The sequence below is a fragment of the Coenobita brevimanus genome, chromosome 101 (assembly GCF_032717465.1).
Source record: "Coenobita brevimanus isolate Jiangsu-jjx chromosome 101, ASM3271746v2, whole genome shotgun sequence".
In the NCBI taxonomy this organism is placed as follows: Eukaryota; Metazoa; Arthropoda; class Malacostraca; order Decapoda; family Coenobitidae; genus Coenobita; species Coenobita brevimanus.
The window spans coordinates 55958997-55976964 of record NC_137054.1 but is presented as its reverse complement, the minus strand read 5'-3'; the positions used below and the strand labels follow the sequence as shown (position 1 = coordinate 55976964).

Genomic DNA, 17968 nt, shown 5'->3' with positions numbered 1-17968 from the left:
ACTATCTTGTTAATGTGCTTTTCTGATGACAAACTATCTTGGACCAGCACTCCCAAATCTTTCTCTTCTCTCCTTTTTGTGATTAGTTCATTACCCAAAAAATAATTCAGTGATGGTCTCCTGGTACTTTTACCCATTTCCAATATTTTACATTTCTTTACATTAAATTTCATTTCCCACGTCCGGCTCCAATTGTGTATCCTATCCAAATCCTCCTGCAGTATTTTACAATCCTCCTCAACCTCTATCTTCCTCAAGATCTTTACATCATCAGCAAACAGACTTGCATAACTGTTCACTCCATCTACCATATCATTTACGTAAATCAGGAACATTACTGGCGCCAACACTGAGCCTTGAGGTACTCCACTTGTTACTTCCCTCCATCCAGACATCTTTTCCTTTATTACTGTCCTCATTTGTCTGTCTCTCAAAAAGTCTCTCATCCATTCCAGAAGTTTCCCCTTTAGTCCTCCTATATATTCTAGTTCCCACATTAGTCTCTTATGAGGTACCTTGTCAAAGGCCTTCTCGAAGTCTAAGTACACACAATCCACCCAACCATCTCTCTCCTGTACCACATCAATCGCTCTTGAGTAAAAGCTCAACAAGTTAGAAACACATGACCTTCCACTTCTGAATCCAAACTGACATTCAGCCAAAATATTCATCTCTTCCAGATATTTTATCCATCTGTCTTTCAGGATTCTCTCACACAATTTTGCGACCATGCTGGTTTGAGACACTGGTCTATAATTCAGGGGTTCTTCCCTGTTTCCTCCCTTGTAAATTGGTACCACATTTGCCCGCTTCCATTCTTTTGGCACTTTCCCCTCTTCCAGTGAGCATACAATTAAGCTGTGAATTTTATCCGCCAGTTGTTCTCTGCATTCCTTCAGTACCCAGTTAGAAATTCCATCAGGTCCTGGGGCTTTCCTTACATCTTGAGTTTCCAGTAATTTATACACTTCCTGCACCTCCACTTTTATATCTTTCATCACCGGAACATTTCTAATCACTCCCTCCCCTTCCACAAGCTCCTTTTCTTTAATGAAAACTGACTGGAAACGTTTGTTCATTATTTCTGCTTGCATTGCCGCATCCTTAAAGACCTCTCCTTCTACTTTCAGCTTGGTGATTCCTTCCTTTTGTTTCAGTTTGCCATTAACAAATCTATAAAACAGTTTGGGTTCATCCTTGCATTTGTCAATTATACCTTTTTCAAAATTCCTTTCTTCTTCTCTACGTATTCTTGTGTATTCATTTCTTGTTCTTTTATATTCTTCCTTTGTTCTGTTGTTACCTCTCTTTCTCCAATTGTTCCACGCCTTATCTCTCTCTTTTTTTGCTATCATACACCTTCTATTAAACCACTCCTTTTTCCTGTTTTCTTTCCCTCTTACTCTTGGTACAAATTTTTCCACTCCCAAATTACAGAGGTCTAGAAAGATATCCCACTTCCTCTGTATCTCTCTTGTTTCTCTGAATTTTCTCCAATCTGCATTTTCAAAAAAGTTTCTCAATCCTGTAAAATTTGCTTTCCCAAAGTTGTATCTTCCCTGTCTATGAAGCTCGTCTCTTGGCTCGACGTTTCCTATTAACATCTGGAACTCAATGACCACGTGATCACTTTTTCCCAAAGGACAGAGATATTCCAATGATTCTATTACATCGGGTTCTTTGGTGAACAGTAAATCTAACCTTGCTGGTGTGTCCTCACCTCGAAACCGTGCCTCTTCTTTGACCCATTGCGTCATCACATTATTCATTATTATATTTAATAACATAGTGCCCCACGAATCCTCGCCGCCTCCCGAGTACCATTCCTCCCAGTTCACCTCTTTACAATGAAAGTCACCCACCAAAATTATATTATTGCTTTTCTCAGTTATTTTTTGCAAATAGCTAGCCATATCTGACAACATCTCATGGTATTCGTCATCCTTCCATGCTCTCGTCTTTGGGGGAACATACACTGTATGTGTGTGTGTGTGTGTGTGTGTGTGTGTGTGTGTGTGTGTGTGTGTGTGTGTGTGTGTGTGTGTGTGTGTGTGTGTGTGTTTGTGTGTGTGTGTGTTTATAATAACAGAACAGAGGAAGGAAAAACAAATGAATAAAAAAGAATAATCCATACACTATATAACTGGTGTCCTTTGTTCATAAAATATCTGTAACAGTTAGACTTGAACAGCTGTAGGCTGAAGTTTGGAGGGAAACAACGCTAGGGAAGCGAGTTCCAAAGAGATGCAGTTCGGGGAATGAAAGAATTCTGATAGGCAGAAGTTCTGCAATATGGCTGAGTGACATTCCAGTCATGAGCGCTACCAGATGCCCGTGTAGCACGAGGGAAGGCATGGAGAGGTGGCACAATGGATGCAACTTCGTCTGAGCATTTGCCAAAAAAATATCTGTAAAATAATGCAAGGGAGGCAACATTCCTTCTTACTTGTAGGGGAGGTAATTTATATGTAATGGCAGGCTTGTTAGTGATTCTAACAGCTTTGTTTTGAATTTTGTCTAGTTGTCTTAATGCAACCTCTCCACATCCATTCCACAAGGGTGGGCAATATTCAAACTGAGAGCGCACATGACTCTTATAAATTATAGCTAACTGATCATCGGCGAAGAACTTACGGACTCTGTACAATAATCCAAGTTTCTTTGAGGCGGTTTTAGCAAGTGACCTGACATGAGAGGTCCAGCTGAGGGCATTGTTAAGTGGGACGCCGAGAATTTCAATACTTTTGGAGATGGGATTATTAGTGGCACTGAAGGTAATATACGAATCTGGCAATATCTGTCTATTAGTAAATTGTATATATTAAGTTTTGCTAGCATTAAAAGAAAAAAGGTTGTTTTGTCCCCATTCACTGATTGTAGATATGTCTTGATTTATGGAGATGGCTGTACTGAGTTGAGAGGTAGGGATATTAGACTCTGTAACTGGGTGTCTGAGTGTGAATGAACTATGAAGTGTTGAGTCATCTGCATATGAATGGATGGGATTGTGGGTGACAGATAAGAGATCATTAATATGAACCAGGAATAGGGTTGGCGCCAGAACTGATCCCTGTGGCACGCCGGCATTAATTGAGTGGAAATTGGAATATACATCATCTATTTTTACTCTTATTTTTCTGTTACTGAGATATGAGGAGATCAAAGGAACAAAAGACGTTAGTCCATAACAAGGGAGTTTGGACAGCAGGGAACGGTGCCATACTCTGTCAAAAGCTTTAGAAATATCAAGGGCTACTGCATGAGTTTCTCCATGTAGATCAATTGATTGATGGATGGTATGAGTTAGGAGATTGAGTATGGCGAAAACCATATTGTGTGTGTGTGTGTGTGTGTGTGAACGAATTAACCCCTAAAGTTTCCATTCGTTTTTAACCACACTTGGAGTGGAAGGGTTGAGGGTCAGTACAAATTTTATCCTACTGTTTTTAGAACAGGTCAAAGGTCAAAGTCTCAGAGCTAAATCAGATTTTAACCTCAGAAGGTCAATTTAAACTGTTACCCTCCAGTTTACGAAAAGCTTAGTGGAAGTGTTGAGGGTAAGCCAAGAAAGAAGGATTAGATTTTAGGAACAATCAGTTAAAGATCAAAGTCACAGAGCAAGATGAATGTTTGGTCTGTGTGTCTATCAGTGAACAAATTAAGTAAAGGAATTTCTATCTGATCTGCACCAAACTTAGTGGAAAGGTTGAGAATCAGCCAAGTGGTTAGCCTGTTTTTTTTTTTTTTAACAATGTCAAAGGTCATGGTCACATGACAAGGTTAACTTAAACAGTTTTTACTCAGTTTAAACCAAACTTTGTGGAAGGGTTCAGGGTAAGGCAGGGATTCGATTTTGAGAGAAGCCAGTCAGATGTCAAGGTCACAGGAAAAGATCAGACGTCAAGGGATGGTGGTCTTGTCCATAAAGGAGACTCATTAACATCCCTTCCTAAGCGATTTAGTTTGATTATTATAACATAGTAATCACTTCTGTGTTTTTTCAGTCATTTATATATCACTGTATTCTGCACAAGTACTGGACAAAATAATGTTACACAATTGTATCCAAAAATGTACTGCAGAGGAGGTGCTTGCGATCCTCCATATCGACGAGAATACAGGCAAAGGTCAAAGTCACAAGGCAAAGTCAAATGTTCGGCCCTAAAACCACCTGGCAGGCACGATGTTGCCCTCTGACTGCTGCCTCTGCTTTTTTATTTATTTTTCTTTAGTGTCCTGCATTTGACACCTCATGCAGAAAAACTTTAATTTTGTCGTATTTCTTTCTGTTCGACTAATAATTTCCTGGACTGAGACACCTTCCCTTCCATTCTTTCGTAAATACAAAGTAAAACCATGGGGAGGCGGTGGCTCAAACGGTAGAGAGGTGGCCTGCAGTCCTAACGGACCCAGGTTCAAATCCCGGCTGGGGCAGGGAACAGTTTAAGGATCTGAATTTCATTAAATCAGGCTTTACTGATCTACCAGAAGACCCGCCGACATGTCGCAAAAATACCACCGCTAATAAAAATATACCAGTCCTGTATGAGACAGCCCTAGCATGTATTCAATATGGATGGTGGGTGTTAGCGCCGAAGTGGTGACATATAGAGGTGTATGGTATGTAGGAGGACTACTGGGCCTTGATGGCAGACTGTGAAGCCTGTGCCCAGAGTCGGACACACACACACACACACACAAAAGATAATTTGTGGCCCAAGCCCTTGACATCCAGGAACCTTCCTCTTAGTAAAGTGACATCTGAAACTATAATTATGTGTTTGTTTACGATTATGGGTTGGGCTAGTATTCCTGTCTCATAACTGTCCTTCTTTTTCTTGTTTGAATGTGTGTGTGTGTGTGTGTGTGTGTGTGTGTGTGTGTGTGTGTGTGTGTGTGTGTGTGCAGGGTTCGACAAGTACAAGGGTGGTCTGGACACTGTGCACGACCTGACGGGGCTGTACAGTGTCTACGCTCACTGGCGCAACATCGAGATCATGTTCCACGTGTCCACACTGCTGCCCTACGAGAAGCACGACCCGCAGAAGGTAATGGCGTGTTGCTGACTCAGTGTTTTGCCCGGTGGTGCTTTCTGTGTTGTTCGAGATTTGTAGTTCCAGTGTTTTTCTGTCCTGCTTCTCCATTTCACTCCTCCAACATTGTACATATTCCCCCTCCCTCGCAGAGAAAAACGCACTTACTGTAATAACATATGCAGGTGTCCCAGTAGGTGGCATGTATTTGTAGCTTGTGTGTTGCGGTTGTGTTACTTGGCTCGTAATGTCATTTGCATTGATAGTTTGTTGCATCCTGTGCTACTTGTATGGTGTGTTGCGGCCTCTGTTTTCAAGGGTTTCTCGACTCTGATTAAGGAACCTGCTATTGGAATGTGGGTCTCGTCACCACCAACTCGGAAGGAAGGTGGAACAGAAGGTGCAGGCGCTGAAGAAGTGAATGTCAAGGAAAAGAACAAGTGTTGAAACTTAATCAGATATACTCCTGCAGTATTTTGGTGACGGGACAATCTCTCTCTCTCTCTCTCTCTCTCTCTCTCTCTCTCTCACACACACACACACACACACACACACACACACACACACACACACACACACACACACACACACACACACACACACACACACACACACACACACACACTGACTTCAACAGTTGGTTTCACATCCACACTGACTGTTGAGCAAACACACAGACTAGGGGGACGTATTTTGTTCAGAAGTTGGACTGGCTGTGGAGTCGAGTCTTCTCAGTGCCTTTTTTTTCCCCGTGGGTTTAGTAGAAAGAGAAATAAGAGGCTTTTAATTGAGAAGACCAAGTGGCCAGTGCGATGGAGGGTCATACAGGATTAGAGGACAGGTGTGGGTTTTCTGTTCAGTTTATGATATCGGTTTATATCTGTCGTACTTTACCATATATAGCTTATATATCCTCGTTGACCTGTGTGTGTGTGTGTGTGTGTGTGTGTGCTGTTGATTTGTCGATATTCTATGTACCGACGGAAGTTCCCTCAGTGCTTATAGAGGCTTCGAAGGAAACTGTGATGCATGTTCGTGCTTCTGTGCAGGTGCTGTCAAGATTTTCCCAGAGCTTGCTTGCCGCTTTCTTTAACCTGATACTGATGAGTCTGACTTGCAGTCTGGAGTGTTGCTCCACTGTGATCTGAGTGTGGGTGTTTTTGATTAGTTAAATATTTCAGACCTCTCTGCAGTTTAAGTATTTAAGTGTAGGTATGGGGGAGTAATACAATATAGACTGGATCTTAGCCTTTGATAAGTAGAATTTTAGCTTTCCCGGAAACTGGTATGGTTCCTGAGAGCAGGTAGAGGTTTTTTTCACTGATATTTTATTATTGATGTATTACGCTATCAGGCCGAGGGAAGTTAATCTGTGATGTAGAATGCACCAACTTTTTGCGTGAGGTAGTTTGTACTTGTCTATCTGTCGTAATATCATCGGGGTTTCTCTGTGCTGGAGGTACAAGTATAAATTCATCTTGGTGTTCGTTTTCCACAATCGTTCCTATTTCTTTTTTCTGAGAGCCTCGTGTTGTCCTATGGAGTCTTGTTCAGGTAGAACACCGTTCGTTTTGACGGTCTGGGTGGCGTCATCGGCATAATAAATGTCCATACACGTTACCCTCTGACCTTACGGGTCAGGTGTGTATGTAACGAACAGGGTTGGTGGGCACACCTCTTAACAAGTGATGATGGTTGGTGTAAGCTGTTGTAGGTCACTAGCAAGACTTCCACTCCCCTCCCCCCACCCACAAAGACGTGGCACTGGAAGCTAAGGTGGCACTGGAGAGAACACTGCAGTCAGAGTGTATAAATGTGACCTGTTGTGACCTGCCTCATGTTCCGCTGTGGTGTGTTGCCCTCTCCTGTGTTGTACTGTGCCGTATTGTGCTGCGTTACGTTGTTACCTCTTTTCACCCCTGTCCATTTGTTTGTTGGTTGATTTGTTTGTGAGCAAGATTACACAAAAACTACTGGACGACTTTCCACGAAACTTGGTAGAAGAATGGGCCTTGGCCCAGAATACAATCTATTAGATTTTGGTGCGGATCCGGATAAAGGTGCGGTTTCAGGATATTTTGTTTGTTTTTTTTCATTTTCTTTAACATTGCGAGATAGGTCGTTAGCTGAGGCATGCTTTTTACTGAGTGCCATTCTAGTTATCTCCTGTGTTGTGTTGTACTATGTTGTCTTGTGTGGAGTTCCGTTGTGAAGTGTTATAATGTCTCGTGTATTGTTGTGCTGTGTTATGTGTTGTGATGTGCTGTCTTTTGCTTTGTCGTGAATTTCTGTGTTGTGTTGTGGTGTCTCTTATGTCATGTAGTGTGGTGTTTTGTATTATGTGGTGGTGGGTTGAGTTGGGTTGGACTGTGTTGTGTTTTTGTGTCCTGTTATGGTGTTGTATAGTCTTATCTCGTGTTATGTTGTGGTGTTTTAGTGTTGTGTTGCAATGTGTTGTGGTGTTGTGTCGTGGTGTTGTGTTGTGTCATGTTGCGTTGTGTTGTGCTGTGCCCTGTTTTGCTGTGTTGTGTTGTAGGGTTGTGATGTTTTTGTTGTGGTGTTGTGTTGCGGTTTTGTGTCTTTGTGTTGACGTGTAGTGCTTTTTTTTATCATATTGTAGAGTAAAAAAAAAAAGTGTTGTGGTGTTGTTTTTAGTATTGTGGTTGTGGTGTTGTGCTGTATAGTAATGTGTTGCTTTGTGGTGCTGGATTTTATGTTGTGGTGTTGCATGGGCGTTATGCCGGCTTGCGTTATGATATTTTCCTCTCATCGTATTTTCCCGCTCTTTTTTTCCTGTCCCACTTTCCCAGATTTCAGTGGATGGCTGTTATTATCTTCCAGTCTGTTGACCTCTACTTTCTTCTCTTATTCTAATGTAGTTAGTTATCAGCCTGCCTTATTTTCCCGTCATATTGTCCTGTACTTTGGTTGTGTTGAAGCAAAGCATGAACTGCAATAATGAGCACAGGGAAAGGCCTAAAGCAGCGTTCAGGATTCACTTTGTTTCACCATATCGGCCACCAGGACTTCTGCAGAAATAACCTCACTGTATTGTTAGCATATATTTTTAGCGTTGAGTTCAATTTTCCTGGCATACTTTACAGCACTCTTGTTTTTTCGGTGTTTAGGCAAATTTTCCTGTTATGTATCGCTATAAAGTATTTCCCCGCCATTATTTTGCCATGTTCCATCGTATTTCCCCTGTGACTGACCCCGCCCCGCCTGGCCCACCACAGCTGCAGAGGAAGCGGCACATTGGGAACGACATTGTGTGCGTGGTGTTCCTTGAGGCCGACAACACCCGCTTCTCCCCCGCCTGCATCAAGTCACACTTCTTGCACACCTTCATTGTCGTCCGTACCTCGCCCAGGATCAAATTCAAGCCTACGAGATATGAGGTTGGAACGATTAGACTCCCTTATCTTTTATATCTTTTACTTTTCCACATCATTAATGTACTCAGTAAATTATTATTTTTTCTCTCCCACCAAACCTATTTGCTCTCCCTCTTCATTCATTAGATTTAAGCCCACTAGATATGAAATTTAAATGATTATTCTCATTCATCTTTGGACCATCCACCTGTTATGTACCCCTCCATCTTGCCCATTTACTCCCCCACCTTACTCTTTTACTCCCCCATCTTGCTTATTTACCCTCCCATCTCACATATTTACTCATCTTCTTCACCCATCAGGTTTAAGCCCGGCAGATAGTCTATAAAGTTCGGCTCCACACCTCTCATCAGACTCACTTACCTTACTGAACATTCCTTTCCGACATGCACTCATTCAGCCCTGCTCTTCACTCACTGTTCACCTCGTCACCTCATTTAGGTATAATCACCGTCCACCCGCTACTGTATATGCCGCAGCAACTTCATTTCCCCTACCCACTTCATTTACCATCATCATATCAGCTCACTGTTTCTTACACCTCACATCCGCTGTACTCACACACCCGCCTCTCCTCTAGTTCTAGGGGTAAGTGGTAGTCAGGTGGTGGAATAGTGGACTATTGACTGAGGACATGAAAGCCCAGAAAGAAAGCAGGTTTGGGGACTTCTATTTCATGTAGCTTTTTTCTTTCCTAAGACCCATCAGCATGTGTAAAAACACGTTTATTATTGATGTCACGCCATCCCTGACTGTGGCTTAGTCGGTAGAGAGGTGGCTTCTGTCCAGGTGGACGCTGGATCGAATCCCAGCAGGGGCAGGGAACAGTTTAAAAGATCTGGACAAATGTAGAAGTGTGCATGGAAAAGTTTGGAAAGAATGAGAGAGTGTTTTTGATTGGTGATATGAATGGTAAAGTTGGGAATGTGAAGGTGGATGGAATAGTTGGTGAGTGGGGTGTGCCTGCTGAGATAGATGAGAATGGGAGTGCGTTAGTGGACGTTTGTGCTGGGAGGGGGTTGGTGATAGCCAATACCCTCTTCAGGCAAAAAATGATCCACAGGTATACATGGCGAGTAATGAGAAGGGTGGGTGGTGAACTGAATGAAAGGAAGGCAATGATTGATTATGTGTGTGTGGATGAAAGGATGCGAAGATGTGTAAAGGATGCAAGAGTGTATAGAGGTTGGGGGAGTGGACTTTCTGACCACTACTTGGTGGTGGCCAGAATTAAAATGCAAGTAAGATGGAGGAATAGAAGAAGGGAAAGACGAGAGGAAGGAGTAGTTGCAAGGAGAGTGGAAAGGTTACAAGAGGATGTGAAAAAGGCAGAGTATAAGAGAGAAGTGGAGGAACGATTGGGCAAATATGAATTGGAGCAGATGGGAGACATGGAAGCTGTGTGTAAGATATTTACAGAAGAAATATGTGCAGCATGTGATGTGGTGTGTGGAAGGAAGAGAAGACGGAGGGGGGTGCAAGGAACAGCGTGGTGGACTGAAGAGGTGAAACAGGCTGTGGCACAAAAGAAGAAAGCATACAATGAATGGATGAGAAATAGGGGCGTGGAAGAAGTTGAGAGGAGGAAGAGAGAGTTATATGTGGAAAGAAAGAGAGAGGTGAAAAGATTAGTAAGAGAGAGTAAGAAGAGAGTGGATGAGGAATTTGGAAGGAATTTGAGTGTAAAGTGGAGGGAGTGTAAGAAAATGTTCTGGAGAGAAGTGAAAAGAGTAAGACAGGGTGGAAGTGAAGTTAGCAAGGGAGTGAAAGATAAAAATGTTAGATTACTAGTGGAGAAGGGAGAAAAAGTGAACAGATGGAGAGAACACTTTAAGGAATTGTTGAACGTAGAGGATGGAAGTAATGCGAGTATAAGTGGCTGGGGAATGGCTGGGAGAAGGAGGGAGGTGAGAAGACAGGAAGAAATCAGTAGGATAGAAGTTGTGGAAGCAATGAAGAAAGTTAAATCGTGGAAAGCCCCAGGAATTGATGGAGTGTGTGGTGAAATGCTGAAGCATGGGGGAGAGATAGTAGTAGAATGGATGTGGAAGATGTGCAGATTGGCCTGGGAGGAAGGTAGAGTCCCGGAGGATTGGAAGTCAGGTATAATTATTCCCTTGTACAAAGGAAAAGTGGAAAAAGAAGTGTGTGGTAATCATAGGGGCATTTGTCTTCTTAGTATAATAGGAAAAGTGTATGGTAGGATACTTATAGACAGAGTTAGAGAAAGAACAGAGAAATTAGTTGGAGAAGAACAGGGAGGCTTTAGGAAGGGAAGAGGTTGTGTAGATCAGATATTCATTCTTAGATCTTTAGTGGAAAAGTTTCTAGAGAAGGGAAAGAAGTTGTATGCGGCTTTCATGGATTTGGAGAAAGCATATGACAGGGTGGATAGACAAGGATTGTGGAAAGTGTTAAGAATATATGGAGTAGATGGGAAGTTGTTGAATGCTGTGAAGAGTATGTTCGATGGTGCGAAGGCTGCAGTGCGTGTGGATGGTGAACTAAGTGAATTTTTGTCTTTGAAAGTTGGTTTGAAATAGGGATGTGTCATGTCTCCATGGTTGTTCAATCTGTACATGGATGGGGTAATAAAAGAGGTACAAGGTAGGGTAGTGGATGTTGGAGTGGCCCTGGTGAGAGAGGATAGTGTTTGGAAACTCCCTGTACTGTTGTTTGCAGATGATACTGTGTTGTTGAGTGAAGACGAAGGGGAGCTGCAAGGCTTGGTGGATGAGTTTGAGAGAGTGTGTAAGAAACGGAATCTAAAGGTGAATGCAGGGAAGAGTAAAGTGATGGTCTTTGAGAGAGGTGAAGTTAGTGAATGTACAGCGAGGTTGGATGGTGAGGAATTGGAAAATGTGAGTACGTTTAAGTACTTGGGTAGTGTGATGAGTAAGGATGGAGGTTTGGAGGGTGAAGTGCTTGAAAGGGTACAGCAGGGAAGAAAGGTTGCTGGTTCTTTGAAAGCAGTGATAAGAAACAGGGATGTGAGCATGGAAGTGAAAAAGTTACTACATGACAGTATTGTGATACCAACTCTAACGTACGGAAGTGAAGCTTGGACATTGTTGGAAGGACACAAGTCAAGAGTGAGAGCAGTGGAAATGAGTTATTTAAGAGGAGCCTGTGGAGTCACATGGAGAGACAGGCTGACAAATGAGGATATAAAGGAGCGTTGTGGTGTGGATGTGGATGTGATAGGAAGCGTTATGAGGAACACACTGAGGTGGTTTGGCCATGTGGAGAGGATGGAGGGTGAAAGACTGACGAAGAGAGTGTATGTGAGTGAGGTGGAGGGGGGAAGAGGGAGGGGGAGGCCGAGGATGAGATGGAGGGATGGGGTGGAGAGGTATATGAGAGAGGGGGGTGTGAGTTGGGAGCAGGGCAGTGAAATGGCGGGGGACAGGGCGACTTGGAGGCGATTTGTTTGTGGCCACCCCAAACGGGATTGAGGCGTCTGGCAATAGATAGATAGATAGACCACCATTGCCACCATCACCACAAACACGATCATCACAAACGTACTGTCACAACCATTATCACCACTTCCACCACCCTCACTATCAGCATCGTCACCACAACTATCATTATTATGGAGAATGTCATTTTTTCATCATCCCTTTATTCTTTCTGTTACATTCTTACCCATTATTTATTGCTGTAATGTTATCCTTTGATTTACTCCTGCATATGTCACCTCGAGCCGAAGATCAGATCCTGCCTAAAGTCTGGTCGGATTGGAAGTCTACCTCTATATAAAATATCATCTTTCTAAGTTTAAAGATTGAAAAAAAAAAAAAAAAAAACACCTTCCCGCGTACAATGGCCAGCCACCTACAACCCCTACTCCAGCAACCCTTATGTCAAAGCTGGGGAGGCAGCATTCCCTTACTGGCCCCTGGTGTGCATAGGAATCTTCAGTGGTTCCATTTTGCCTAAAACCTGATACTCGTGGAGGTCTTTGACAGTACAAATTTCGTTTTCTTACGTTAAAGAAAAAAAAATGTTTTGGCCGTACAGGGAGAACAAACACAAACACAAACCTACACTATCCTTCCACCTACAGCATCCTCCCACCTACACAATCCTGCCACCTGTACCATCCTCTCACCAAACCCACTAGCTCCAGTAACCTTGTACAGTTTGTAGTATGCCTTGAATACTGGCGAGGACCCTACCCCGTGACGAGGGTGCAGATGGGGATTTTCACTGCTCCCATCCGGTGTAAGGCTTAACTAGGATGAGGGTCTACCTCTGTGCAAAGTTTCGTTTTCCTTGGCCAAAAACTCTGGGAGGACATTGAGGACAAGTGTGTGTGTGTGTGTGTGTGTGTGTGTGTGTGTGTGTGTGTGTGTGTGTGTGTGGTGACTGCATCTTCTTCAAACAAATCAGTCGTTGTTATTCATTGTAACTTTACTCTTAAGACTGCACAGACCACATACTTATATTCATTCAGACTCAAATGTAATCTGTAATATTATGCCATATCCAGCACACCTGAATATTTTAAAACTGCTTAAATATCCTGTTCCTGGGAAGTAAAGGAAGACGATACAAACGTACAGAAATGAGTGCGTCCTTCAATGCGAGGCCTGTGTGTGTGTAGAGGGGAGGGGGCTTAGAGTACGACTGAAGAGCTGAGAGGATGGATGGGACTTATGTATTAGTGTTGTGGTGAGGACGGGTAGACTGAGATGGTTTGGGCATGCTGAGACACTGGAAGATGACAGTTGTGTGCGGATGGTGAGAAGTGGGAACGTCGGTGGTTGCGAGAGACAGATTGAAAAAGACCTGGAACGAGGTCATAGACTCTATGACATGGAATGTGACCTCAGGGACAAGAGACTTAATATGGAGGCTGCCGGAGATCGAACATCGTGGAGAGCCGTCATTCGGTGACCAAGGCTGACGCATACAGGCATGTTGAAGCCTTTATAAACGATATGCTACGACTATAAAACTTGTAATAATCGAGTATAAAATAGATAGTAGAATGATCTCAGACACATCGCCATTTACTGGTGAGATAACAGGATTGTATTGTGCCGACAGGTGGCGGTGGTGTCACGGGATGAAGTGGGAGCCTACAAGCCTTACCTGTTTGAGCAGAGCAGCTTTGAGAAGGGTCCCATGTTCCGTGAGTGGCTCCTCACAAAGATCGTGAATGGTGAACGCGCTTCTTACTCTGCCCCAAAGTTTGCTCGGATGCAGGACCGCACCCGTTCTCAGATGCTGGAGGACCTCGTCAACAACCTGCAGAACCACGCAGAGACTGGCCAGATCCCCAAGCCTTACAGGTCAGATCATTTAACACATACCTGCATTCCAATTTATGCTAAGTCTTTAATACCCCCCCCCCCTTGTTGTTGAATAAACTCTTCAGTGCCCTTCGTTTCAAAGAGCTAACTATTTTTCCCTCCTACAGGCGTGGGTCATGGCGTCCCATCGGTCACATGCGTCCTTCGTCCCCACTGTTGGACTCTGTACGTGATCTCTTTGAGGGTCATGACCAGTTGGCCAAAGACTTCACCCGTGCCTTCCACAACAGCGAGAATCAGTTCTCCAACATGCTCTTTGACGTCACTTTTTTGGTGGGCGCCGGCAAGGAGAAATGTAAACTGTATGGAGTCCGGGCCATTCTGGGAGTTCGCAGCAGGTCAGTCACCACTAGAGCTTGACCTCTTGTACAGTACTTGAGAGCCACAGCAGCTGCCTGTCACTCACTGATCTATGAACATAAATTTCTTGTATATATAAGAAAGTTGTGCCCCCTGCTTTTCTCACTGCCCTGTTAACTTTGTTTGTTCTTCAGAGTATTCCAAGAGATGCTGTATGGCTTCAGCACTGGGTTTGGGTCGCCTCAGGTGTCTGTAGCGGACATCCTGGCTCGGGCTGTTCCCACCTTACACTCGCCTTCGCACAAACCCAAGAGCTCCAACTTCCTCCAGGTGCGCCACTCATCTTTTGCCTTCTCAGAACCCTCTTGTATCGTGTTCACTGATGTTATAATGGCGTGACACATGGGACACCTTCAGTCTCAAGAGTAATCTTGCGTACGACAGGCTACTGTTATCTTTATGCTTCCTGTGTGTTTTAAAGATTCGTGATGTCGGAGTAATGTTGACAAATGTTTGAATCTCATGCATTATTTATCCTGCATCCCTTTCTGGCCCCTGCAGGTTCCAGACATCGAGACGCCACGACCCAAAAGTGTGCCCAACTCCCCTATTGTGATGCGCGCCTTCTCCCGCCTCGGCACCCTCACCTCGGGCTGGGGCAGATCATCCAAGAAAAACGACAGACTCTCTGTGGAGGACAAGAAGAAGTGGGCCTCCTCTCAGGACTGCTCAGGTGGGGAAGTAGGCAGGTATTCTGAGGGTAATGTGGTAAAGTTGCGGCAGGAATAAGACTAGTGTTAATAGCATATGGGCAAAGAAATTGCCTACCCTCAGAAAACTGTCGGGACTAATCCTAGGAAAGAGCTATCGTATAAATGATTAATGTCAGGAACTAGGCAAAGCTGCTCAACCGGCAGGGAAAGATGGGAAGGAGCGGCAAGGTGAGAAGAGCGCCCTGGCTGTGCCTCGGCTGAGCGTGTGTGCTGACGGCGGCAAGGTGGACCGAGCGAGGCTGTGTCAGACGGAGGTACGTGTGATGGTGCCTCAGACCTCCGAACGACGCCAGACCCAAGTACGGTAACCTCCAGGCCTCTCGTGCACGAACTGCCAACAGAGTATTTACTTGATACCACCACCATCACCAGCAGCCTCGGTTACCCTCACCCCCCTCCCTCACTACCACCACCACCACCCACACACCCCACCACCTCACACCTGCCCCAGCAAGCACGAGTGTAAGTCCCCCTCCCCTTGAGTGCCCCTGATATTTCTTATGTTTGTACGACACACCACCACACCACACCTCCACCTCCACAACACACTTCCTGCATATCCCCTTCCACTGCACCGAACAGCCATCGCATCATACCACACTACACTCACAATGTTCTTCTCCAGCACATATGTGTTGCTGTTGTACCTACACTTAAACACGACACTACACCACAACCCCTCCACCACACCACACGTCCACTACACCTACACGGCATCACACATCTACAACACCATATTACACCACACATCTACCACACCATACCACATCACGTATCCACCACACCACACATACACCACACCACACCACACCACACCACATTATACTACACCACACCACATCACACCACACCACACTACACCACACCACACCACACCACAACACACCACACATACACCACACCACACCACACCTTACCACATCACTCCACACCACACCTTACCACATCACTCCACACCACACCATACCAAATCATACTGTACCATACCACACCACACCACACATCCACCACATTACACATCTACCACACCACAAATCCACCACACCACACAGCATCACTCTACATCACGAATTCACCACACCACACCACACTACCTACCCACAACACCATACCAAACCAAACTTCTACCTCACTATTCGACACCATACATCCATTACACCACATTGCTCCTTCACTAATTTCACCATCATGATTACCAACCATCACCTCACGCCACAGCCTCACCGCCACAGCCATTATTGGACGTGACTCCTGTACATGCCTGTGATACCACGCATGTCATCAGTGTCATCCCCTTAAGGCAACACAACTCTGAGCCAGCATTACACTGCCCCAGGTCACGGCCCCTTTGCTGACCCTCCCACTCCCTGTCTCTGGTGGTCACACTTACACTCACCAATACACTTGCACAAACACAAACTTATCTTAGGTGTAGCTCTAGTTTACAAGCCCGAAAAGCTTTTTTTGCACCATTTTCAACCACTACACACGGTAGTCACTTCCCCACAATACAGCAATGTACTCTATGTTTAAAATCCTGGTGCGTGCGTCAGTGAAAATAAATATAATTTATCAGCTACTGATTTTTTCAAAGAGCGCATTCCCAGTCCCTATCCCCTGAGTGTCTGAAATTTGAACAATATTCGAAAGTTTTGCCCACCGACTGAAACTGGGGAGTAGATCATTTAAATATGAGATTCACTTCATAAATGGACAGATAGAAAGACAGACAGGCAGAGAGAAAGATAGATAGATAGATAGACAATGATAGATAAACCTGGATATATACTGTACAGTGACTCTGAACGCCGCTTACCTATATTTATGCCGTATATATACATGCCTGAGGCCAGTACAGAACCCGACTCCTCAGAAGGTTAAGACACTGAAATTTTACCTTCAGCTCCTCTGCCTCCTTAGCTCGGTATTGCCGCAGATCATTCGACTGGAGCCAAAGACTTCATTATAAAATGGGTGGTCAAGCAAATGTTTTATTACCTCGCCCGGACGGAGTCAGGCCAGGTATTGTTTTTGGTTGAGTTTGTTTGTTTCTTTGTCTGTTTGTTTGTATGTTTGCTTGCCTTTGTTTGTTAGCAATATTACCAAAAAACAGCTGAATGAAATAACATGAAACTTTCAAGATATGTGGGCACTGGTCCCAAAAGAAAGCGGTTAAATTTTGGAGGTAATCGAATGACCATGAAAGGTCAAAATCAAGGTCACGGATTTGCAGAGGACTATAACATGAAAACGGTTGAAGATAGAGATATTTACTGTTATGAACATACAGGAACTCGTCATATGGGCTTTCATTTGCCGCCAAGACCTCTGACCTTGAGTGACCTTGAAAGGTCAAACTCAAGGTCACGAATATCAAGGGGCTATAACTCGAAACTGGTTGAAGATAGAGAGATATTTTCTATTATCAGCATACAGGAGGTCCCACATAGGTTTTTAATTGGTACCATGACCTTTGACCGTAAGTGACCTTGAAAGGTCAAACTCAAGGTCACGGATATTTAGGGGGCTATAACTCGAAACTCATAGAACGTCGATATTTACTATCATCAAGATATGTGAAGCTCATATGGGTTTTTATTTGGCACCATGATCCATGACCTTGAGTGACCTTGAAAGGTCAAATGCAAGATCATGGATTTTCAGAGGGCATAACTTGAAACCATTTGTGCCATTACCTTAGACTTTAATTGTGCACCAAACTGATACTAAATGGCAGCATCGAGTCAGTACTTAACAGCAGTAAAACAACTGCTGTCGGGCGAGGTTTGTTGTGCCTGGCACCACTTGTTTATTTATTTGTTTATTTGTTAGCGCCATGGGAAATTTCAAACCGTGGTTGGCATTCATGCAAATCTCCCAGATGAACAATCCAAGTTCGTTGCATATCATCAGTATGTTGGGAACTGCCACACAAACCACGCCACCTCCACACCACCTCAGACGGCAGACGGTTTGCACAATATAATCTATCTATCTATTGCCAGACGCCACAATCTCGTAAGGGGTGGCCATTTGACTTCGAATTATTTGTTTTACGGGAAGGGGCACTAACCCTCCACTAACCCACTTGTTGACACGTAGGGAGCACGTATGGTTTGGTTATATGGTTACCACCCGGCGTTGTA

The 17968-nt window shown here is 44.1% G+C and overlaps 1 protein-coding gene across 1 annotated transcript in view; it reads left to right on the top strand.

Annotated features, from left to right (window-relative positions):
- The window catches only part of rsh (Rap GTPase activating protein radish), a 126722-nt gene that overhangs the window by 88603 nt on the left and 20151 nt on the right, over positions 1 to 17968 (top strand). The window contains exons 9-15 of the mRNA XM_080284535.1: positions 4909 to 5048; positions 8270 to 8431; positions 13484 to 13728; positions 13857 to 14087; positions 14244 to 14379; positions 14611 to 14782; positions 14967 to 15121. Coding sequence (XP_080140661.1) covers positions 4909 to 5048; positions 8270 to 8431; positions 13484 to 13728; positions 13857 to 14087; positions 14244 to 14379; positions 14611 to 14782; positions 14967 to 15121 — 1241 coding nt within the window. The remainder of the gene's footprint in view (positions 1 to 4908; positions 5049 to 8269; positions 8432 to 13483; positions 13729 to 13856; positions 14088 to 14243; positions 14380 to 14610; positions 14783 to 14966; positions 15122 to 17968) is intronic.